Source organism: Monopterus albus, unplaced genomic scaffold (genome assembly GCF_001952655.1).
Source record: "Monopterus albus unplaced genomic scaffold, M_albus_1.0 scaffold63.1, whole genome shotgun sequence".
Taxonomy (NCBI): domain Eukaryota; kingdom Metazoa; phylum Chordata; class Actinopteri; order Synbranchiformes; family Synbranchidae; genus Monopterus; species Monopterus albus.
This window is the reverse complement of record NW_018127943.1, coordinates 153220-179066: the sequence shown is the minus strand read 5'-3', so window position 1 is coordinate 179066 and position 25847 is coordinate 153220. Positions and strand designations below refer to the sequence as shown.

The 25847-nt window shown below is 38.7% G+C and overlaps 2 protein-coding genes across 2 annotated transcripts in view; both read right to left on the bottom strand.

Annotated features, from left to right (window-relative positions):
• Positions 1-18652, bottom strand: part of ppp2r5a (protein phosphatase 2, regulatory subunit B', alpha isoform) — a 29320-nt gene extending 10668 nt beyond the window's left edge. The window contains exons 1-5 of the mRNA XM_020603948.1: positions 18221-18652; positions 17539-17899; positions 4818-5014; positions 570-671; positions 367-459 (exon numbers count right to left, since the gene is read on the bottom strand). Coding sequence (XP_020459604.1) covers positions 367-459; positions 570-671; positions 4818-5014; positions 17539-17686 — 540 coding nt within the window. The 5' untranslated portion in view covers positions 17687-17899; positions 18221-18652. The remainder of the gene's footprint in view (positions 1-366; positions 460-569; positions 672-4817; positions 5015-17538; positions 17900-18220) is intronic.
• Positions 18653-19318: 666 nt separating this feature from the next.
• Positions 19319-25625, bottom strand: dtl (denticleless E3 ubiquitin protein ligase homolog (Drosophila)). Its single transcript, XM_020604046.1, has 15 exons — positions 25370-25625; positions 24633-24767; positions 24436-24528; positions 24278-24339; positions 23929-24049; positions 23576-23641; positions 23274-23389; positions 23095-23168; positions 22903-23009; positions 22707-22811; positions 22107-22219; positions 21909-21998; positions 21551-21674; positions 20666-21294; positions 19319-20217 (listed from the first exon to the last, which is right to left on the bottom strand). The coding sequence occupies exons 1-15, from the start codon at positions 25419-25421 to the stop codon at positions 20152-20154; spliced, it is 1953 nt and encodes a 650-aa protein (XP_020459702.1). The 5' UTR covers positions 25422-25625; the 3' UTR covers positions 19319-20151.
• Between the last annotated feature and the right edge of the window lie 222 nt (positions 25626-25847).

The following is a 25847-nucleotide window of genomic DNA, read 5'->3' as shown; positions in this document are numbered from 1 at the left end:
CTGAACCAGAACACATGCAGAAGAACTACAGTGCAGTAATGACTGTGGGTGGGTGAACTCCCAAAACACATCACAATTATTGTTATAATTCTGAATGAAACAAGACGCCTGATGTCTTAAGATATCACTTTTTGTGTTTTGTGAGTGTGTGTTTGTGTGTGCTGGCCGGTTGCCTAGGGTGTCGGATATGTGATCTTGGGGCTTTGAAGTTGTACATCATTATTTGTAGACCCAAAAGAAAAATATGATTAAACTAAGGTTCAATAAAGCCTGTTAACTTTCCACATCCACTATACATTTTCATGATATTTATACTGAAACAACTGAATCTTGATAAATGTTTTCATAAAAGAAAAAGAAACTTACCTGCAAAACAAATTTCTGATCAATGTAGCGCTTCGCAATGCTGGGCTGAAAGTCTGGATTTTCAAGAAAGCGCAGGAGAAACTCATAGACCAGCTGGAAAATAAAAAGAAAATAAATAGAAATGTGCATTTTCTAAGTACTCTAATATACAATAATGCAATTTAAGGGGCAAGGACAGACATGCAGAAGTATCAGATTCTTACTTGCATGTGAGGCCATGAAGCTTCTAGACTGGGTTCATCCTCCTCTGGGTCAAAATCAGGGTTTTCACTTGGTGGAAGAGTCCGGAAGATGTTGGTGGTAATCTGAGGGAGAAAGGAAGAGTCTTACTAAATATGAAAACAAAGAGTTAACATCTTGCATAACCACTTGCAGAAAAAGTGTTCCAAAGAGATGCTATAATCCAATTTCAGAACTGTATGGTGTTTGTGTGAGAGAGCTGTTACTGTTTCTCAGAGTTTAAATAAATGTTGGCACAATTAGCCAAAATGTATTTGAGAAAATGATGCCAAGTGTAAACTGCCATTTATCTCAACTCATACATAACCTAGACACAAAATTAATTCACTGTTCTAAATTCCCAAAAACGTCTGGTACAACTTAAGAGAAACCCAATGTAAACACACGTACATGACCATGACCATGACTGGCAGCTTGAAAACATCTTTATCTGCACTATTTCTGTCCACGTTTAATTTCACCGAGGATGTTTCATTGTGTCACCAAAACAGAAAGGCACTGGAAAAAAACCTATCACAGATTTTGCATCTGCTGCAGTCCCTTATTAAAATCCTGTACTGAAGACAATCATTGTAGACAGGTCGACACCATCTCTTTCCCAACCTGTTATTTTTAGCAAGGGTAAATTTGAGAGTGACACACACACACACACACACACACACACACACACACACACACACACACACACACACACACACACAGCAGTGGGAGCTGGGAAATCAGGCATTATGTGATTGGGTGCACACACTCATGCTGAAGTGATAACGATAACATCACATTACCTATTGGCAGCTGGAAAATTTGAATGACACTAATGGGAGAGGAAGGCGACAAAGGAATTTTCAACTTGACACTTGCTTACAAACTGGCATGCTGAAAACCCCCAGAAACTCTGGAAGGAAATCTCTTTCCTGAATTCGCTAGCAGGACTGCCATAGATGGAAACGGCTAAAAGAAAGCACAGACACTTAACTAACAAAACAGAGAATGAACTGATCATTCAAGCGCAATGCACAATGTTAGCGTGTAGATGGGAGTTCAGATCAACAAGCTTGTAGTCAGTCATTCTTTTTAATATTCATCACTGAAACAGTGTGGCAGTGGTTTCAGAGCAAATATGTATGAAATGAATCTGAGTGAATAGTGTGTATAAAATGAAGAATAGCAGAAAATCATACAAAGCAGCTAACTAGGATATTTTAAATACATTTGTAGGCATACTATTCTTTATAATTAAAAGAAAAGTCTAAGAAAATATATTTCATTTAGTGCAGCTGAAAGGCCTATTTTCTGCTTTTCTGTCCAGTTCAACTTTTCATACACCCCTCAGGTATTGGACTTGTCCACAACTCTTCTCCACACAGTAAACATATTATAGTGTTCCTCTCTTGTCAATCCCAGAATCTCTTTGGGCACATGTTTTGTTTTACTTTGGTCACAAAAAACTAGTGCACAATTAGCATAGTGATAGCTCTCACAGCTGCATCAGAAATAATGACCACGCTGTGCTACATCAAGCTTGTGTTAGCGGTGTGAAAATCCTTAAACGAGTTTCCTAATTATACCATAATGAACAAAGCTTACATACACTCAGTGGCCACTTCATTAGGAAAACCTGCTGAGCATCTGTTTTGCTTCTAAAGTGGCAGGAACTGTTCAGAAAACTGATTTAAAATTATGTTCCTTTAATGCCTTCTCAGTAGTATTATGGATTTCCTGTTGATTTTCATATTGTTGCTATGACTCTTGCACAAACCAAATCCTTTAATATTCAAAAGGGGTAAAATTGGTAAGCAACAATGCTGAATCCCATTCAGATAATCCAGTTTTGATTTTCACATGGCCACTGTAGTCTGCTCTTGTTATTAGCTGAATGGTTCTCTGCGCCGTCTTGTGCCGCTGTAGTCTTTGCCCTTCAAGGCTGAATGAGCTGTGCATTCAGACATGACCTTCGGCTCCCCACGGTTGTACTTGCCTGTTACTTGCGCGTTACTTACCTGCTTGTGGCCTTCCTGTTATTTTAGAGAAGTCTGACACTGTAGTGCAGCTGTTTCTGAGCTGATGAAAACACCATCTGGCCATAATAATTGTACAATGTTCAAACTCGCTTACATCAAGCATCCCTTAGGCAAACAGCAAAAGAACCTGTTGACTGCCTGCATGATTTTTACACCGAGTAATTCACACTTTTACACACATAAATAACACTTTGAAGTTTCTGGCTGCATTCAGGATCTAAATATACACTATACAATAAAGTTGTGCATTCAAGCTTTTACCACATGCCCACAAATATTTATTAAAGTTATTACAGTCAGCTTAATTATGCCTGTTACCTCAGTCACTAGCAGGACTTGTCAGTATCTAGATGCCAATAAAGCAGCAAATCTCCATTACGCTATGTCTACATGGCATAATGGCTTACATAATTCACTACACAAATCACGCTTCTTTAATCTCCCCCAGTCACCTCACAATATTGAAAAATAACTACAGTTGGACAAAAGAAAATATTGTGGGAGGATGGCAAACACGAGACGGGAGAAATTTTCACAAAGGGCAAAATGGAAGCAGTGATATATATGTGTAAGTAATGTAGGAGGATTGTAATGGGGCTGTTCCTACGTGACAAACATGCTTTAAATAAAACCATTGCAGGTTGGCTGATGACAGGGGAGGCTGTAGCTCTGTGTGAGGGGTTAGAAGTAGCAACCAACACCTAGCAATGCACAGGATGATGAAGATGGAAAAGGGGCAGGGAGAGAAAGGGGGTGAGACGGGGAGAACGTGCAAGCTTTGGAGTGTAGGAAGAAAAAAATAACAATTAAAGTGAATAAAAGGGGAATTATAACTCGTGGATGCTATTCTAAGCTAAATCTTTTGACTTTAAAGGACAAATTCAATCAAAACAGTTTGAAAGAAATGATTTTGTATAATAAAACCACTAATTAGAGTCGCCTCCTTTTACACAGATGAGAAACATAGCTGTCTGTACTCCTAACAATCTCTGGGATCAAAGCAGTCATCACTGTAGCAGAATAATGGGCTGCACTTAAAACACACTCCTCTCCACTGTCATGCGCTGCCAAGCACGGAGCATCTGGGAGAGCCATTATCAAGCCAGACCTCTGAAAGTGCTGCTGCTGTTTGTCTAACCTCAGTCAGGAGCCTGTCTGTGGTACACTTGGCTTTCTTTTAAGCTCGTGCCCTTCTACTATACACTGATAAATGAGATTATAAATTAAAGTCCACTGCCAATGGCTGTGGACAAGCTGAAGTCCTTCATTGTCACTTCTCCAGGTAATAAACCAGCAAACCTGCTGCTGACCCAGAGGTCACTAAAGATTATAAGTTTGTAACCAAGCTGTAACATATTAAATAACTCATTATGCAGCACATGGCCTGTTAATTTACAGTATCTATGGTGAGATTAGCTTTACTTTCTTGGGTTTTTCTGATGATGATTCTTCTTCAAAAAAATCTCCAAATTATCTAAACCAAAAAGTTATTAAATTGCAATGGCATCAATACTGACTGTCTTTATTAGGACGTGATGAAACAATCATCACTACGTTGCAGCTGTGGACAGTCCAGGGCTGAAAATGTGCAAAAGTAGAATGTTAAATGCTTCAGATCAAAACATATTTTGCCCAGTGGAACACACACACATGAAAACTAATTTGTGGTCATGAACAGAAAAATAACTATAGCAGATGTTTCTTCATCATACAGGATTTCAACAGAAGCGACGACAAGCAGACAACACAAAACAAAGAAATGGCACAATCTACTCTCAAAATGGAATGTTCTGGAGAAAAGGAGGAATAATGAATGCATTCATAATCAATGCAGTGGTCAGAGGAGAAAAGGAAGAGATAGAGGCAGACATTTCTTTTAGACCAACAATATCAGGCTCTACTTGTGTTAGTACTGTGGATTTTGTGCTTACATGGGAAAGTATGGTAAGAGGTTTTGTATGAAGATGGTAACATGTTCCTCACATGCTGCTGACAGAACACAACACACAAGATCAGCCTCCAAATTTAAATCCTGCACAAGTGCATAGGACACAGTGTTTAATAATAATAACACATAACACTAATGTTAAATGCTGATGTAGATGCTTTGTCCTTGAGATCTGATTTTCTAAACAGACCAAAGAATTTTAGAGTAACACCAGAAATGTTTAAGTGTTATGTGCGTATGCTCACCATATTAGTGATCTCTGGGTAACAAGACTCCACCAGCACCCCCCTGTTGGTGGAAATGTAGTCCACGAGTTCACCAAGTGTGGCCCTCTTGATCTCCTTGCTCTTTAGGTCCGCCACTGAGTCCAGAAAGTCAAAGAGCATGCAGCACTGCTGGAGTTTCTGGGTGAACAGCTCCTGCTGCTCTGCGGAGGGGGCATCTGGAATATACAATAAGATTTACTGCTTATATACACCAGAAAGCATAATATAATGCTCTGTGGAGACAGATCACAGCTGAGACGAGCAGGGATGGCAAGTACAACTGTTTCGCTAAGTGGTCTGACTTGCTTTTGCAGAGTATGAAATATAAGACAGTGCATTTTAATTTAGCATGTGGCAGTAATGATTTTTGTTTGATATCCTTTGCCAATTCAAATCCTGAATGAACAGACAACAAAACCAATCAAATCACTGTTTTACTGTATCAGTGTATTGTACACAATACATCAATTGCCATACAGAGGCCTCCCTGTTTGCTTTGGTCATAAAGCCTTTTAAGGATTAGATGATGAGTGCATCCAGGGTTATTAGAGCTGTCAAACTTGACCCCGGCTAAGCTATAAACAGCATTTGGCAGTCCTGCAGAAATGAAGTGACAGTGCATAATGATGTTCTGTTCCAACACAGCAGATCACTGCTGTAGACACAGGACTTTTGTCCTGTAGTGGTAGCAGAAGGATACAGTTGCTACCACTGATAACTTTCTGCTGTCTTATATGATAGTGAATGTCTGAATTTTATACAGTTTTTTAGTCAACACAAGCAATATGAACATCACTTTTGGTACTGAAGAACTGAGCTGGGTGTTAATAAATTATCTGACCATAAAATTATTGTTTTTTGCAGCTCTAAAGCACATCAAATTGTGTGTGCATTTACAGTCTGCTACTACACAGTGTTTTTAATAGCATGTGGAGAGGAGTCAGGGTGAGAACGATGCAGTGCAGTTTCTTATTGAGCAACATTATGTAACTGAACAGGCATTACCCCATAAAATGGTGACACAGGGCATCTCACAGTCAGGCACAGCCAAAAAATTCATGATGACTTTCACACTTAGTAAAAATGTTCCAGTGGTGTTGACAGCTGATGAAGTACTTACGCAACTGAACCCTACAGGTCAGACCACTAGCTGCTGCTCTGACTAAATTCAATATCTGGGTGCAACTATAACCAGACTGATTTGTTAACACACTACTTTGCCTCCGTGCCAATTTTCCAAAGTATCAAATCACAAAGGATTCCTACTGAAAAGTCAGACTGGACTGAACTTGAACAAGAAAGGTGAAGGGCCATGATGCGCCTGTAGCCTTAATTGTTGCTGTTCATGTGACAGATGGAGAGTTCACATTTCTTCCTTGTATGTGGTAGACATGTGTTGGACTGGATGTCATCACTTGGGCAGGCTGGATTCAAATGTTCATGATTTTCACGGCAGTGACAATCACACATTTAAGCCTTTCAGTGTGGCTGAACCTTTAGGGAATAGTTTGACATTTTGGGAAATGCTCCTATTTGCTGTCTTGCCATATGTTAGAGGAGGGGACTCAGTTTCTCTTACATGCACAATAAATGTGAGGCTTGAGCTGGCAGCCTGTTAAAGTTGAAAAAGGCCTTTTCCTTTCTTGTTCCAGTACTGCTGTTGTTACACAAGTTTTTGTACAGGACAAATGAATTAGATATAATATGCTAACTTGTAAACCCTAGAGGTTTGGGTGAGTGATTGGTTCCATTAGGCAGAGGCAGAAAAATAATTTATCTGTCTGCAGTGTTTATTTTAAGATAACCATAATGTTCTCAATATCATCTAACTTTGGTGAAAAAGCAAATTAGCATGTTTCCAAAAATACTGAACTTTTCTGTTAAGCTCTAAAGATACTTTCCTTTTTGTGTATCTTAAGTATACTTTTCCTTCTAAAGTATACTACACAATTACCATATGCTAAATCTTGGTCATGCATAAGATGTCAAACATCATCCTTGCAGTTACATAGAAACAACAGATGCATAACTGAAGCCAGGGTTTCACATATTCAGACTGTGCTGTCTGAGAAACCACATTATGTAAAACTCTTTTCCTTAAGGGAGAATCGTCTCTAACACCCCCATGAGAGGAGCAATGGCTGGGCTTGTTAGATGCAGTCTGACATGTTGATGCTTTTCCCAATATGAATCTATTTTTGCCTTTCAGATACAGATGCATTAGTGCACAAATTCCTCCAGGGTACAAGGAAAATACTTCCATTCCATGAAGCTATGCACAAGAATGAAGAAAAGAAAGCATCTGACATTAGACAGAAATTCCAAATTATGCGTACTAGTTAAAATGTTTTATCTTGGAATCACAAGTTAGCTGACATTAGAATTAAGATGAGAAAACACATTTAGCCAGTGTCTCTGCACGCTGTACACATACTATTATCAGGATGTGATAACATCTAATTTCATATCCACTCATGGACATAATTAAGAAAGTAACAGGGTTAAAAGGAGAGACAGCACAAAAGGTGCAATTATATCGTTGAGGTACTCAATAAATAATTCACAAACAAACAAACAAAGTCTTAATTGTGTTGCTGTATTTTAAAGATGACAGCACAACCTCAAATGACAGACACAGAAACAGCATAAATAATCACATAAGCCATTAGACAACATAGCAGTCGAATGTAATAAGACCAGATTCATAAGGAACTTGAATGGTTGCCATGTACAAGTTTGTGCACATCAATCACAAAATACCAGATTTGGTGACAAAAACAGGAAATAGTCTCAGCTCTACAACCACAGCACTGCAAAGACAGTCTGAAGCAAAACATGTAATGCACTGTTCAATAAACCACATACAGACAGGTGACAAATTAAGGACAAAAGAAAACTAAATAAGTGAGAGGACAAACATAATGAACACACATGCCACCATAAAGGCCACAAAGGGCTCAATGGAGAGTTTAATGAGTATGAAAATGATGTGAATCAAATACTATGGCCTTCATAATCACTAGATCTCAAACCAGTGGAGTACCTGCCATCAAAACACCAAATGAGGGAATATCCTTTGGAAGAATGGTTTTAATCCCACCAGTTCAGTATCAAACTCTTGTGGAATCTAAATCTAAAACCTGCAAACTTCACCTATCCCGAATCTGTATTATTAGGACACACTTGTAGTGTGAACAGGAAAAATAATCATCATGATGGTAGAAGCACTATGGGGCCATGACATAGTCACAGTTAAATATACTGTACAACAAACTCAGAAATCCAAAACTGCTTTACTGCTCTATGTGCCCTTTTGATAGCCATCAACATTTCACAGAAGTACAGACAAGCAGAAAGACACCAAAACAAACTGAGGGAGGGAATGCAGGTCAAGTGACCTCTGAACATTAACTGATTAATCCCAAATTTTCCACTGGGAGACAATATTTAGGACTTCAGTTAAACTGGCCCACACTCAAAAACAGTTACCTCATATTAACTTCAAAGAACACATACAACCTATCCAGAGTGATCATAAATCCAGACAGTTTGAAACATACAAATAATAAAATGTTGCCATCAGCTCCAAATGATCTGTAGCTCTAATTCTGCAAAAACTGGAAAATAACTAGGTACATTTACTCAATTACTGTACCTAAATATAATTTTGAGGTATCTGTTCTTGATTTCATTTTCACTTTCTGCCACTTCATACTCTGACTTCATTACATGTATTTCATAACTTTACTTACTGGTTACTTTTTTCGAATAACCCAAAATACAGCATAATCATACGATTTTATTGATCCCTGGTGAGAAGTTCACAAGGTACCCAGCAGTACAGTGGTGTGAAAAAGTGTTTGCCCCCTTACTGATTTCTTATCTTTTTGCATGTTTGTCACACTTTAATGTTTCAGATCATCAAACCAATTTAAATATTAGTCAAAGATAACACAAGTAAACACACCAGGCAGTTTTTAAATGAAGGTTTTTATTATTAAGAAAAAACAAAATCCAAAACTACATAGCCCTGTGTGAACAAGTGTTCACCCCCCTGTCAAAACATAACTTAACTCTGGTTTATTGCACCTGAGTTCAATTTCTCTAGCCACACCCAGGCTTGATTACTGCCACACCTGTTCGCAATCAAGAAATCACTTAAATAGGACCTGCCTAAGTAGACCAAAAGATCCCCAAAAGCTAGATATCATGCCAGGTTCCAAAGAAATTCAAAAACAAATGAGCAAGAGAATAATTGAGCTCTATCAGTCTGAAAAAGGTTATAAAGCCATTTCTAAAGCTTTGGGACTGCAGCGAACCACAGTGAGAGCCATTATCCACAAATGGCGAAAACATGGAACAGTGGAGAACCTTCCCAGGAGTGGCCAGCCGACCAAAATTACCCCAAGAGCGCAGCGACAACTCATCCAAGAGGTCACAAAAGACCCCACAACAACATCCAAAGAACTGCAGGCCTCACTTGCCTCAGTTAAGGTGAGTGTTCATGACCCCACCATAAGAAAGAGACTGGGCAAAAATGGTTTGCATGGCAGAGTTCCAAGACGAAAACCACTGCTGAGCAAAAAGAACATAAAGGCTCGTCTCAGTTTTGCCAGAAAACAGCTTGATGATCCCCAAGACTTTTGGGATAATACTCTGTGGACAGACGAGACAAAAGTTGAACTTTTTGGAAGGCGTGTGTCCCATTATGTGTGGTGTAAAAGTAACACCGCATTTCAGAAAAAGAACATCATACCAACAGTAAAATATGGTGGTGGTAGTGGGATGGTCTGGGGCTGTTTTGCTGCTTCAGGCCCTGGAAGACATGCTGTGATAAGTGGAACCATGAATTCTGCTGTGTACCAAAATATCCTGAAGGAGAATGTCCGGCCATCCGTTTGTGACCTCAAGCTGAAGCGAACTTGGGTTCTGCAGCAGGACAATGATCCAAAGCACACCAGCAAGTCCACTTCTGAATAAAACGCTTGATTGCAGTTGTTGCTGCTAAGGGTGGCCCAACCAGTTATTAGGTTTAGGGGGCAAACACTTGTTCACACAGGGCTATATAGTTTTGGATTTTGTTTTCCCTTAATAATAAAAACCTTTATTTAAAAACTGCATGATGTGTTTACTAGTGTTATCTTTGACTAATATTTAAATTTGTTTGATGATCTGAAACATTACAGTGTGACAAACATGCAAAAAAGATAAGAAATCAGTAAGGGGGCAAACACTTTTTCACACCACTGTATGTAAAGTACTTCAAATTATAAGCATATAAAATATTAAAATTATCTCAATCTTTACCAGCTGCAACAATAAAGCTATTAAAACAATAATGTATGAATAATTACAATCCAATAACATATACACTAACGTGAAATGTACCATTCTACATAATGACTACTTTTAGTACGTTAAGTATAATTTAATGCTTAATACTTTTAATTATGAAACATTTTGGATGCAAGATTTTTACTTATGAGTGTATTTTTACACTGTGGTATTGCTACTTTTACTTAAGTAAACAATCTGACTACTTCTTCCACCACTGCAGATTTGGCTGAAGCTTCTGGAGCACCAGCTAACAATTCACATTAGTAGAGGACAGAAAAACTACATCTGCAGGTGCTATTTTAAAGACTTCAGTACTGTCTGCACTGGTTGGAATAGCATTCCTGTCAATTACATAGTCATGCAATCTTTAAAATTAAGCAATGAGAAACGGAAAAGGATTTGAGTATCCTTGTATCACGGCAAAACTAAAAATGTTTCATCAAACCTGTTTTTGAAGGGCATGTGAAGAAGTGCCTCAACATGTGCAGAATGTGACTGGTGAGCTGTAGAACACAGCGGTGACAATAGGCTAAATGGAGCCAGTAATGCATGGCAGGAGTGATGCCACGTAGGTCATACTGCAGCTGCTGAACTGGTTGAGGAAGGTGGTACCGCTTGTACAATTAGATTTAAACTTGTCTCATTTGTTTAGAGTGTGTTATGTAAACTAAAAACTGGAATAGACAGAGGTAAAGAAAACAATATGGGTGAGGCAAATGGACAGTATCACATGTCACGGGAGTAGATAAAAATTGAGGCAATGCATGCTGAATGCATAAAACCAAAATGAGGACAGGCTCCAACACCAATATTTTTCATAGCCTGTCATTCCAGATAAACACACTGTTAGCATTCTCTAGGTTTGCAAGAAGGGTGTGTATGTGCATCTATGAGGCCATGCGGTCAACATGTGGGCCCTTACACACTGTTTGATCACATGCATGAAACTGTTGATTCAGAACAAAAGACTGTGTACACAAGGCAAAAAATGCTTTGTTAGTGGAAATATCAGGTTTAAAAGAGAAAGTAACCCATGTTATAGTTAACTGGTACATGATAAAATTACACAATATTATTTAGATGTTAACGTGGTAAACGTAAGCACCAACATCTATAAATAAACTCATGTATTGTGTATATTTTGACTGGAGTCAATCAGCTTTAAATCGACTAGAGAAGCAGCTGACTACAGTTATCATGTGGTGCTTTCAAAACAGTCAAGTGGGCTTACGGCCTACAATAACTAAGCTTTAGCTGTGATGGTTTTAATGCAAAACTTTATTTAATGTTTAGGCGGGAAGGTAGCTTAAGCATGAGCACTTTAGCTCCTTGAATGTCAACTCAAACATCTGCAGCTTTGTCCTGAAATTGTATGTAAGATGGCACCAAAATGGCATCTGGAAGTTATTGCAAAGCTTGTTAAGGGACAGCGTGATATTCTTGTATTAGAGTTACAGTGTACAGTTCTCAGTGTTACAGTAAGTATTACATGCAACAGTGGCAACTATCTGAAAACATTATGTAAAAGGTTGAAATCACTCTAATATCAACCATCCTCTCTAGGGCAAAAGGTTGGAGGGCTACATGATAAGGTGGACGATAGTGACTTTTTCCACTTAATGTGCCCTGCTGGCTGTTTGCAATCACCAGGCCACCCTGCCCTAGCTAAACACTTGCATGAATGGGAGACTGCAAACAAGTGCAATCACAGAATATAACATGATAAAGGCAATAAGGGTAATAAACTGCATGCTGCTGTCAGCTAATCAGCCACCAACAGAATGCTAAAAAGTACCAACTGTGGGTAAGAGGTTTGTTACCTTAACTGGGATCTTCAGCAGTTAAATCAGGATACATTTCTAAATCATGTTAAACTGCACAGTTATAAATGAATGGCAGGACTCTGACGTTAAGCTAGACTGGTCAGAGGTATAGCTGCAAAGATCATTTTTCAGCAGAAATTCCTATTAAAAGCTGTTTTCAGCCTCTTAAACTGAAATATTTTGTTTGTGTCATGTTTAACAATGCATTAAAGTAAATACTGTCTTGAAGCAAAACCAGTCATCATGTACTTAGAGAGTGAGGGGCATTTGTCACAATTTTCTGACATTTGACAGTCAAACAACTGGCAAATTAATAAAAATTATCATTCATTGTGTACCTAGAGGGCAAAAATATTTCTTTCAATAATTTTAATTAATAATTAGTTTGATTAGGTGTTGACTTGATTTGATTTATTTATTCTTTCAAGCATGTAAAGACAGTTGATATATCAACACACATAATTTTACACATATCCAACAAATGCTAATCCAATATCAATGTGCTTATACCTAGTACATGCTTGAATGGAGTAGGAAGAAGTCAGACTTATCCAGTCCTACCCCCTGACATCATCTTACTTCATGTCCAAATCAGTGAAAACAGTTAACGTATTAGGCTCAGAGGTATAGGTTCACTGTTGGCTCATATCTAATTACAAGCCCATTAAAAATAAAGACAGCATAAAATGTTCATTTAAGATGGGCACAGAAAACCAGATGTCTTTTCTCTGTCTACATAATACATTATTATTTTCATAATAATGTATTATGTAATAGCACTCAGCCTTACTTGCAGGTAGACATTATGGGAGCCCAGAACCACACAACCCACATCTTCAGTCAGCACAAAATAAAATCACAGTAGTTGATTTGATGGAACCAATTCCTAACTTGCCAGAAGCCACAGTTATGGCACTGACAGCATCATCACAGTCCAAAACAAAATATTTGTCCCTTTCTTTTGTAGAAAATTATGCATTGGCAGACATGATGGAAACTGTGTGTGGAACACACTTATCAAACCATTGACCATTAGAGTGGAATTGTATTCTTTAATCAGACATCAATGAGTCAATGATAAAGCTGATGCAGGCTGAAAACTAAGGCTATATAAATGGCAGAAAACAGTGAAAATGCCCATAATTTCTACAATTTACAAGGTAATGACTTCAAATTATCTGGATGGTTTAAAGTATGAAGATGTACAATTATATAAAGCAAATTTGCACATTTTAGAAGCCTGAATTACAGAAAATTTGGTTTGGTTAATTCAGCTTATTAAATGTAAGGATTACTACTGTATTTTGTTGTATGTGACAGTAAATTTAAAAGCTTCAGCTTCTGGTCTGCTCATTGGGGGGTAAAAGCTATTTAGAGACATTAACACTAAGTAATTGTGAATGTCATTTTTCTCATTTTTAACATGTCCCACAGCACATTATCCATTGATTATATCTACAGTATAATATGATCAGCAGGTTCATAATATAAACAAGCAATAACCAAGGGCCTGATTGTGAGTCGTCCAACTTAACAGAAGTGCAGAGCTAAATCTGTGGAGTACTCTACAGGCTGTTTAATACAGCTGACAGGAAGAATGAATGAAGTAGGTGTCAATCAATAGATCCAAGAATTAATTGACTTTCTTTAAAGCAGAACAAAAACAAGTGAGAGCATAAAACAAAGAAAAAGAGACAACAGAACAGCTATCCTTGACTGTCATGGAAACTCAAATCAATATAATTTTTGACTGATGAGCGTTCTGTACTTGTATTGACAATAACCACACCACCCAAATGTAACCTTAACTCTAGCTCGAAATCATGGCTTGGCTCAAAATGTCATTGCAGAGACAGAAATATCAGCCTAAATGAAGCAGTCTGTATTTGGAAAGTAAAACATTTCCCTGGCTTGCTCTCAAGGCTTGTGGTTGTCATGGCAACAATGTCGGTCTCTAAGTGACTCATCTTTTCTGTGTCTATCACACAGTAGGAGCTAAAAGTGCTCCCACCTCTCCGCTGCAGGAGGGAAGAAGCATCTTTGTAAGCTACTAGGACCTGAAACATGCTGGCCGGGCAACAGTAGGTATGCAGTCCAATTTGGATCAGGATCCTTGCTTTACACTAACAGAAAGGGCTCCTGTCAAAGGTTAACACTGTACTCCTGTCACTTGGTTTTTAGGTAAATGTGCAAACTGATTCAGCAATGTTATCAGCTGATAGTACAATACCAATAGGTAATAAAAGATATTCAGTTAATTCTTCAGTGTACAGCAATAACTAAAGTGTTAACCTTAACTTACAGTGAGTATGAACAGCTATGGACCTATTTGTAATCATGGCATGAATCATACAATTCATAAATGAATCATACATTGTGACTCAGTGTCATTTAAACAAGCTCAAAAAAAATGTGCTTGTACAAACATCCTTGAGGTAAGGTAAAATGTAGGCAGCAAAAGGAAGTAATTATTTATGAATAAGAAGATACACCACACTAAACATGACCCTAAACTTGCTCAGAATCAAGGAAGGTTTTAACATTCACAGCTCACAGACAATGGGGAAAACTCCATCTGCTGATGAAGGCTTTGTGGTGCAGTCAAATGCCCCACAACAAATAAGGACGTTGAATTAATAGTTCTGTCAAATTAAGTTACCTTAAAATATTTGTGAGCTCAGGTGTATAGTTGGTCAACCACAGAGCACTGCAATACTTAATAAACAAATTCAGTACTCTGAAGAGTAATATACATTATGTCACATTTCTTTGCTGTGCCATCACTTTTATACGTTACATTTAACCTGGAATAATACAACCTACTTCTACTATAATGTCACAACTTGTGTCTGATTTTTACATCAAGGCATAAGGAGACTTGCTGACCACAGCAGGCTATCTTTCCAAGATGCATACAAGTGTGAATTTCTGCCACATCCCCCAGACAAAGCTTGCACTGGACAGCTGAACTCAAGCTATAAATCCTTATGGTGATCATCCACAACTGTGAGTGGCCCCATGCATCACTCTGGGCTGAGACAAAAGACTACAGATTTTGCTACAAAACCAACTAGCAACACATTTTCATTTGACAGACACTTTTAGCATTCCACACATTTTCAGAGTCATGCAAAATTGTCACCATTACTATTAACATTTTAGTTAGTATGCTCAGTAATTTCTGCTTTTTGAAGCACTGAAGTTTCTGAATAATGTATTGCATAATAACACTAACATTTGCTTATCCATCAAATCATAGGTATGCTTCAAACTCTAGTCTCCTCCCATTACTTGTGATTTGTAGCAGCTCTCTTGCAGTATTTCAACCTGATCCAGTTACACAAAAGTTCATAAATCTGTGCAAGTTTAACAGGGAAGCCCTCTGGCACTACTAGCCCAACCCCACAGTGCGTTGAAGCTCCTTTATAGCTCTCCCAGTAATTAATGAAAACAGATCTTCAACATATGATACAAACTGAAAGTGACTGTACAGGCTCTTTTACAAACCTTTCCTTCTGCATAATATTAATAGAAATTAAATGTGTTTAAATTATTTTCAAATATTCCAAACATTGACTTAGGAATAAACCTTGATTGCTGCACTACCAAAAAGAAAAATCAATCTCAGATTTTTGTGCTTTAACAAAATGTACCTCATAATTTCAACAGCTAGTGCTTTAAGGTTGTGATATGAAAAAACATAAAGCTCTTAAAAAAAAAAATCCTGTGCACATTGCCTTATGCCCCCTTATAACGAATGCATACAATAAACATAACAAATGAGGAACCAATTTGTTGCATCATGTTGAAAAGTTACTTCTTGACCAGACAAGTCTCTTTCCTCAGCCATCCTCTTCCCTGTAAGAAAAACACTGCTGACAAGTTGTTAAGGCCTGTGCTCATTATTGATGTGAACAAACTGCTAATGAAAGTCATTATATTTAATAACACCATTCTGGATAAAAAGGAACACGATTCATGAATAGGGATGGGTACTGTCAGGACCATCACATTATTTCTACTGTGAGGCACAACAACATTCATGACTTCTCACAGTATTACAACTGGCTCTTATAAACATCCAATGAATACACAATTTAGTGTTAACATGCTACAGAATTGTAGACTGGCAGACAAAGTTCAACCAAAACGCTTCAATATTTCTAGATCTCTCCATTAGACTGTTTTCATTAAGCCTGAGGTTTAGAACAATCTAAAATGTATGCTACACTACAATTAAATAACTTGTGAAAACATGTTCCAGCTACACACTGGCAATGCCAACGTTGTTGTGAATGGAACTTAAAATACACACATTTGTAAGGCGGCTTGTCAGTGTCAGATTTAACCACAGGCTACAGGAAAACAACTAACAGTCACATGCATGTCTTACTGTGTATGATGAAATATGATCTGTCATACAATATCCTCAGGTGAAGTATTGTCATACTTCTTACTAGGTACTCTTCAATCCTGTGAAGTACTATGGAGTACAATGTAGTACACTTACATGCAAGTACACTTTAGAATCAACCTTGGATCAAGAGGCTCGTGACCTGCAGGTTACAGGTTCAATTTCTTGTTAGCATAATTTGGACAGTGTATAGAAATGAGTAGAAAATGATTTAAACCAGTGACATACTTCTGCGTGGATGTGCTCCAGGCGTTATTCTCTGGCACAGCACTTGTGCTGTACTTCTGCATGTTTGAACTGGATTTTTTTTTTTTTTTTAAATGTCACACAACATAAACAAACCACAGGAAACAGATGACTGAGCTTTTTACTCAAGTTTCTCAGTGTTGTCTTTACTTTCACCAGTCTCTACCAGAATCAGCATGGAGGAAACAAAAACAGCCCAATCTGACCAATAACAGGTGCTATGTCTTACACACTGTATCTCTGTAGCTCAACCTTAAGTCACTTTTATGTGGAGGCAAGTATCCGCTTTGGAGATACCTCTGGCAGAGATATGGAGCCCCTGGATGTAATCTCCACAACATTTTGAAGCAAAGACATAAATCCCTCTTAACCATTCTTCAGCATCATTCTCTGGATGTGTCTCTGCATGTCAGTTTAGCCCCAGCTGCTCTAGTGAGGCTTGTCTCAGTAAAAACACATCACAAAGCACAAAGCAAGAGTAATGAAAGGGGAAAAAACTGTTCACAATACACAAAACTGATATGCACTTTGAAAGACAGTCGTGCAATTTTTTTCATATGTCCCATGGTCAACTCTTTCAAGCTACTTGTGTAGAAGAAAAAACACAAAAGGGGGAAATGTTTGGAGATGTGTTCCAACCTCTTTGTCCTGTACAGCAGGTTTAAACAATGTTAGCTAAAACTTCTGCACTGTTGTCTGTGGGTGTGTAAACAATGTAAAATATCTGTACATACGACTTTCACTTCATTTGTCTACTGCAGCTATGCTGACAGGCTGCATACTGATTGTAACTGCTGCGGATCTAACACTATATCCAAGACAGGGGGTAATGACAGACAGACTATTTTTAGCGGTAGTCCGCTTCATCCTCTTACCGTACCTTTGAGTTGCGGCAGCGGTGAAAGCTCAACAGTAGAGCTCTGAGTGTGGTACTGAGAAGAGCCTTGGGATTTCCTCTGTTTCTGGGCCTTCCTCACGGACTTTCTCGTAAACCCGTCCACTTTCTCAGATGCAGAGATGGCCGACATCTTGATGCATAAACTGACGAAGACTTCAGAGAAGCTTTTCTATCCCTAGGTCAAATTAAAGGTTTCCTCTTCTGTTCCTACCGTTCGCATCAGCAAAAGCATACGGAGCAAACTATACGACTTGATGCTCAAAGTCTTGCGTTATTCTGTATGATCCAACATTATCGGTCGGTATTTGGGTTAAACTGTATCCAAAAACGGCATTGTTGTTTTCTGTAACACGGGAACAATCTTCAACACACGAACCAAAAAAAACAAACTAAAATTCATGACATTGCCCCCGCAGTGTAATCGGTGCTATCAAACTAACGTTTAGGCAAATATCTGTTACGTATCTTAAATGTCTGTTTGTTGTTTCGTCGTGTGCATAAAAGGTCTACTTGTTGCAAAACATACAAAAGACATTGTCATAAAAGTCGCTCGAATTAGTAGTAAAATCCCGACAGCAGCAAACTACTGTACTGCTAGGCTGCCAGCTAATATACCTAGCTAGCTTGCTAAAATTAGCTGACGTTCATGTATGCCAATACGTACCTACAACAGTTTGCATCGCAGTTAAAGAAAAAAAGTTACAAAAGATAGTTGCCCCATGAAATCCACGAAGTTCTTCGCTAAAACGTAAAGTCTTCGTCTTCAAGCATCGGTTTTAATCCTTAATAGACTCCCTCCTGGGTATGTTCAGGAGAACTATCTCCGATAGATGAAGTTGATGTCGTTCGACGATTGAGTCTCATTTAGCACTTAAAAGTTAACCGTGTTCACATAAGAGTTACTTTGTCTTGGCAATATTCTTCGTCGAATATACAGCGGTGGTTTCGTTTTCACGGCCTTTAAAAACCAGAGTATCCTTAAACAGAACAAACATATTGTATTGAGTAGAGAGCCATAAAACTACCCGATACCACTGCTCCGTCTTCGTTGTCTGACTTGACTGTGAGGTAGAGCGCAGAGCCCGACAAATATGTCATTGATTGACGTTACTATGGGCCAATCACGAGTGTAGATTTTAAAACCTTCAAACTTTTTAAACCAATCAAGTCGCGCAGAAAGTGAGCTGTGAACATGTGATATGTGAAAACAAATATGCGAAGTAGTACAATTTAGTGAGGAGTGGCAGCTGTGGTAGGTATTTATGAGTAGAGAAAGTTAATGCACTTACCCAAAACATCAGGGATTCAGCATCTAAACATTTGCCATTACGCTCTTTGCATGGGCGATGACTGTCTTAAAATAAAATTACACTCCAATAAAGGATATATGTTCTGCCTGCACTTTTGTTTCTCATTCCTGGGACAGGAAATAATTATAAATGCTATATAGTTAGCTGTAATTTGCTGAAAATGAAAGAATATTGCTTTATGGCATAATATCAATAGTTTCTAACTTGTGACCCTTCCAAGGGGTTACAACACAAATCTGTGGGGTAGAGAAAATATATTTCTGCATGCTACACAAAATTAGCTTTACTTTAGCAATTTTTACTTTTTCCTCAGCAAAATAGCAGATAATATGAGTTCCTCAGGCCTCAACATATACTGATATAAAACATTTTGTGGAGGACTAGACATGTTTAAAGTGCCACAATTTAAAAAAAGGATGCCACTGTGGTACATTACTGCCATTTCTATCTCATTGCCAGGCACTGTTAATTACACAAACATATTGATCACAATGATAATATGCAACCAATAACATCCCACACCCATTCAAAAGTATTTTGAATTTAATAAAATCTGAGCACAGAAAATTTGTCAATAAAATACAAATAAACCAAGTAACATCCACTGGTTATTTTGTACATATAAACAACATAAGTATTTGCTCAAGAAAAAATGTTTGGGCAACACAGAGACAAAAAAAAAACTCATGCATGAAAAAAAACACACACAAATAGATGGCAATATAAATGGTTTGCTTACACTCTTACTGTTACTGAGCACATCTGTGTCCAGCTTATATTTTAATATTAGTAAAGCTCATGAAAGGAATCAAAGATGTGAACCAAATGAATGGGGATTGTTTTCAGAAATGAAAATATTCACACCTGTGGACAATTTTTTTTTTTTTTGCAGTTGAGGATTAATACCTGGCCAGCCACATTTACAAATGTATTATTAAATGAGGACTTGTATTAAATGCTAATGAATCTCTTAGAGTTGTCAGAGTTGAGTAAAATGAAAAATTTACCCAGGAACATGCGACATCTCTCTCTGCACAGCACCAGAAAACTGTGTACAAGGCAAAACCTATGACCCAATTAAAATAGAAAAGCAGCCTCTCTGGATGTATAGTAAAAAAAATGTAGCATCACATTTTCACAATGCCTCTGTCAATCTCTGAACAGTACAGGTTCCTCTTCTCAGTGCTTTTGGGGGGAGTATAGTCTGTCTATCCCCCTTAAAAATACACAAAATAAAAACAGCATTTTGAACAAAAGCACGGGACATCTGGTCTGTCCAAGTAGATCACTCCAGAGGCCTTCTGATGAAATATGTGGAGATTTTTTTCATGCTTTGGGGTGAGTGGCTTGTCTGCAAAACAAGATACAAAAAGGTCAACTGCAATAATCATACAACAGCTGGGTGCATAGCAACACTGCATACAACAGAGGGCTAGTCATTCATATTCAATGAGTTTCAATTAAGATATTTAACAGTAAGCTAGATTTTCTTGAGTGGCAACATTCCAAGTAACTTAAAGTGTAAGAAATCTTTAATAACAGTGCACAGCCAGAGGACATGACAAATAGGTTTTTCTCTCTGAAGTGATTCAACCAGAGTTTTTCTACTGTTAAACAGGTTCACCCTGCCTAAAAACAAAAGATCAACATTAAATGGGTTTCCATCTAAATGCAGCACATACCTTAATCAAATTTAGAGAAAAATCACAAGTAAATGCTAATTAATGTGCATATCCAAATGTTATGTGAATATTGAAGTTGCCCCCCCCCCCTTCTAACCCTGGGAGTTCTGTACTTACCGGTGAAGCTGGTGTCTTGCCTTCTTGTTTCTTAGAGGCACTGGGACTTCTGGGGCTTCTCGGGCTTCTTTGGCCTTTGCTCATCTTTTGGCCCACCGCGGACAACCAGTCCATCGCTCTGGGGGTGGAATTCTCCTTGCCCGTCTGTCTAGATGAGGCCTGCTTGTCCTCTGTGTGACATTCTGTTTGTACCTGGCACTCCTGACCACAGCTGATACTTGACAGGACGTGGCTTCTCTTGGTCGGAGGGTAAAGTTCAGTAACACAGTCACACTGTTGTGCATGCTCACAGTCTGCAGGTGCACTGTCATTGGTCTCCAGCCTGCGCTTAGCCTGTCGTTCTGGGGGAGAGGAGCTGCTCTCCAGGCTCAGCACCCTGTGCAGAGGAGGGCTGAGCTGCCCAGGAGACCCATGGCTTGGGGATAACCACTGTTTGATAGAAGGTGATGTTCTTTGGCGACCAGCAGCAGCCTTTGTGTCCTGAGACGTGATAGGTGAAGGGGTGCTTGAGGGTAGAGGAAGGGAGGCCCCACTGGGAGCACAGGCAGCTAGCTGGGGTGAGGTCAGGCCTACAAGACTTTCTGTCCTCTGGGTTTTGGCAGGAGTTGTCTCAGTTCTGTTTATAGACTCTTAACAAAAGCACAAGTCCTTGTTAGTTTAGACTGTATTCAAGAGCAGGAAAGCAGTGATTTCTTAAAGATGCTCTTTCATATTTCACATGCTTAGGAAGCAGCACAGAAAAGAAACAACATTAGAAAAGTTGCTGTTAAGTTTTTCTGGCTAAAATAGGAAGAAAAAAGAATAAATATAGGATAACACAGAAGATGAATGCTAATTTATGTCAGTCATTTACAAGGATAGGAAGATAGTAGTTGAAATACTTACTTGTGGGAGACTTAGGACGTGCCCAACCCACAAGGTTTGCATTTTCCACTAAAGACTGCACTCCATCCATTTCCCGGTGAAGCCTCCAGATTCTTACAGTGTGGTCATCAGAACAGGAAGCAATCTGCCAACAGAGCAGTAAGGATTATGCAGAGCCTAAATATATTTTCCTGAAATTTCAAAACCACTCAGCTTTAACAGCAGGGGAACAGAAAACCCTCTGAAACAATCAAGTTGTTTTTTTTTTTTTTTTACAAAGGGAACAGGATAGAGACCACGTTGCTAGCCTGCCGGGTTATAACTGATTAATATCTAAAGATTTTTCTTAAGTGAAAACCATTAAGGTTTGCTGTCTGACCTTAGTGAAATCTGTTGGGCACCATGCAACAGATGTCACTTCCTCACTATGCCCTTGAAGCATCATGGGAGGATGTTGAGGATCCAAGATCTAAAATATTAAAAAAAGCAGTGAACAACTTAAAACGCACAATCCTCACCACCCTAAAACATGAAACAGTTTCCATCATATAAGACCAAAATAAAAGAGAGACCTCACCTTCCAGATGTATGTGTGACTGTCACTTGAGCCACTGGCCAAGAACTGGTCATCTGGGCTAACAGTGGACTTTATGTAAAATGTTTTGTTCTGGTGGCCACTGAAAACTGCCACTGCACAAGAAAACATGCCGATCAAAAAAAATAAAGCCTCAGTTCAAATACCAAATAAGCCTAAAAACTATCAGATGAAAGGAACAGGTAAAACAATTCAAATTAATCCAACCTATCAGGACCAGACCAAAATTTGGACTGTATTGTGATTCAAAATGGCTGACTTACTTAAAATGATTTCAGTATTAAACAACTGATTCAGTATTGATTAGAACTTTAGGCCAGGACTTTAACACACTCAAGGTCTGACTTAAACATATTAGAATAAGGTTGTACAAGCACACAGAGTGTTTCTACATTTCCTCTGTATCTAATCAGGCCTCGCTGCTTTCCTCACTACTTCCCATGACCGTTAAGGTACAGGATATTAATTTACAGCCCCACCTAGTGATATGAAATGGGAATAAAATATGCAGTGATAAACTAGATATACATGTGTGTGCCTGTACTACAGTAGATATGTAGTCTGAGTGGAGCCCTTGTTTACCTGGAGTTGTTTTTATTCCACTGACATTGAACATGTAGATATTATCATCAGTGCAGTTACACATGACGTTGGATCTTGTGGAGTCCAGAACAAGTCCAGAATAACCTACCAACACATGCAAAACAACTTTCAGATTAATTTCATCATGCACCAAATAAACATGATGCCCACTATAAACATGACACTCAGAACTAACCCAGTCGCATGCGTGTGCAAGAACCCGGGTATGGGTACGTCTGCAGTGGAGAAGGATCCTGCCGGTGTGCAGTGTAGTTCTTTCTCAGATCCCACATCTTGATTACTCTGGTTAGGAGGATTAAAATAAAAATGCTAATTAGTTTTACAATGACTTACTACATGTTCGCATAAAGTAACAGTGGTTTCTTACCCATCAACAGCCCCTGAAGAGATGAGGGTGTGTTGATCCCGAAACAAAACCTCTGTGACACTCTGCTGGGTATCCTGCAAGAAAGGTGACGTGACTGAAGATCAACCATGCCTGTCCACCTCCCCAGTCTTTGTCTCACTTTATTTCAACAAACACGGTCTGTTATTAAGGAAACTCACCACACTAGGAGCCATCCCACGCATGCTGCTCCGTCTCCTCTTTGTTTTATAGGGGGTGTTTGTCTCTGCTTTGTTGTGAGCACCACTTATCTGGTTCACTTGTCTGTAGAATTCACCTGAGAAGATGACAAAATATGATCAAACACTAGCGAAATATGATTAGTCGCAGTCGTTCTGGTTTTGCCACTCATAGCCTCTTATCTTCTGCCATTTTACAAAAAAGACTGGATGCAGCAAAACTTGTCATATCACTGAATATATATATAAAAAAACACTCTGTAATTGAAATCTTTAACCAATACCTTTTTTGCTGCACCTGGTGTCCCAAATCATAATATTTCCATCTCTGGCTCCAGTACAGAATACAGCTGTTAAACAGAGTACAAAAAAAGCCTTATTGATGTAACAAATATGAAATTTAAACTGTTAAGCATACACCTACAAAAAAAATACTGCTTCTTTCTTTAAATTTTTAGATAATCTAATAGGACTTCTGCATGTTTTACTGGTTATTTAGTGCCCTACCAGCTCCAAAGATGTATATAAACATTCACCATTATTAACAGATTACCAGAGTTCCTACATCTAATTTCAATATGCTGAACAAGGAGCTTTAATTTCCCCTGGCAGTATAGTTGTCTGGTTTATAATATACCTTTCTCCTGTGGCGTGAACGCAACAGATTTGAGACTGCAGAGGTGGCCCTTGAAACTGCCTAACAGATCTCCTGACTTCACATCCCACAGCTTGGCCATCTGATCACCTGCAGCAGTCACCTGAGGATGATACATGAAGAATTCAGAATAGTCTTTATATGGAAGGGGGAAAAAAACCAAATGAGGAACTACAAAGAAGTGTGAGAATAATAGCACTTACATACAGTACAAGAACGAATAAACAAAAACTTTCCAAACAAGTACATAAGATTATACAAAATTAAAAAGATGTTACTGGCTCAACCTGATTCACAGTAGACTGACAGCATAGAATGAATTTGTACATACCAACTGAGGCTCCCCTGGTACCCAGGCAATATCAAAGACAGCATTGTCATGAGCCAGCCATTCTGCAAAGTTCACATAACATCAGCTACTGGGATTCCCTGGTGACAATGACAACAGTGATGATGGACAGGATAACTGTGAAGAGTCTCCGCACATACCTTTAAGAATGGGGTTGTCTTGACTCTCTGTGTTGTAGATCCTAACAATGCCCTCTTCATTAGCTGCTGCAAGGACATTCTGCAGGTCACCAGCTGAAAGAAAATGAGAGCACAAGGACATGCCAGTTAGCCAGATAAATGACACCAGCTTCTGGCTCTGTTGTTTATCATCTTATGATAAAATGCTGGTGGGTTACCAGAGGCGAAAGCCAATCCAAATGGTGGCACAGAGTCACCGTTCCCGTACGAGATGTGCTCATCATGGCGAACACACTGGTAGCCTTGTAGCAGAGAGCTTAGAGGGTACCTGGGCCAAAGATCTGCGGGGCGGGCTGTGCAGAAAGTAGTCATTTTAGGAAGATACAGTACTTTTAGAGATACTAGTTACTAGTACTACTGCTGCTCCTTTACATGTTACAGTTTTGAGTTTTGCAATGAAGGAGTTTTGATCACACACACAGAAGGTTCCTGTGTAAATGATATTTTCCATGATGGGACCTTACAATTCCCTTCTGACACAGATGGCAATCTGACATACTATTTCATGACCAAATTAAAGCACTTAAAAGACGTTATATGTTTAAATGCATTTACTGAAATAAATTATGTACTTTCCATTACAGGATGTGTTACATTAACTTATGTGGACTTAGCCAATGTCTGACAAAAACCAGCAGCGGTTAGTTAGTTAGTTGATTAACGTAACCAAAAACCACGTTATGGTAAGCTAACGTTGATTTGTGCTCAATGAGGTAAACTGCCAAATAAACACCAATAGTAACTGTTACTCGACTAAAGATCCAACTCTAAAGTGTGGTGGATTTACAAGTTCAAACATAATACGGGACTTTTATGAATATCTCTACGTTATCCAGACTTGGCTAAAATTCACTGGTAGCTGCAAGAACCTCAGACCACACATCGACTGTCTTACCATTCTGCCTCCGTATGCCCACTCCTCTGTCGACAATAGAGCGGAAAAGCATCTCTTCACTCTAGAAGATGACAATCTGAATTTATTCCCTATAATAATTCTGAGAGGTTTGTCAGATCGCTAGCCGGTAGGCTTTTCCCCCGTGTTGCTGCAGGATGCCTTTCCCGCGAACAGGTTATCTGACCACACAGACCGAATTCCCCGCTAAAGTTGCGTTGCTCGCTACTATTGGTCGAAACAGCAACTTCCTCCCAAGCAGCGACTCTACATCCGCTTTCTTTGTACTACAGTTTTGTTAAGTTTGCCACAGTTATCATCAAACCATCTACTCTTTCAACATAAATCGCCCTCGTTTAATTGTTTTAGTGACATTTCCATCTTTGTTTTGGATGATGTGTAGATTTGGATGATGCAGAAAATGGTCTTGTAAATGTGCAGTGATTGAGAAATATCATTTAAAGTTAAGTACAGCTTTGAG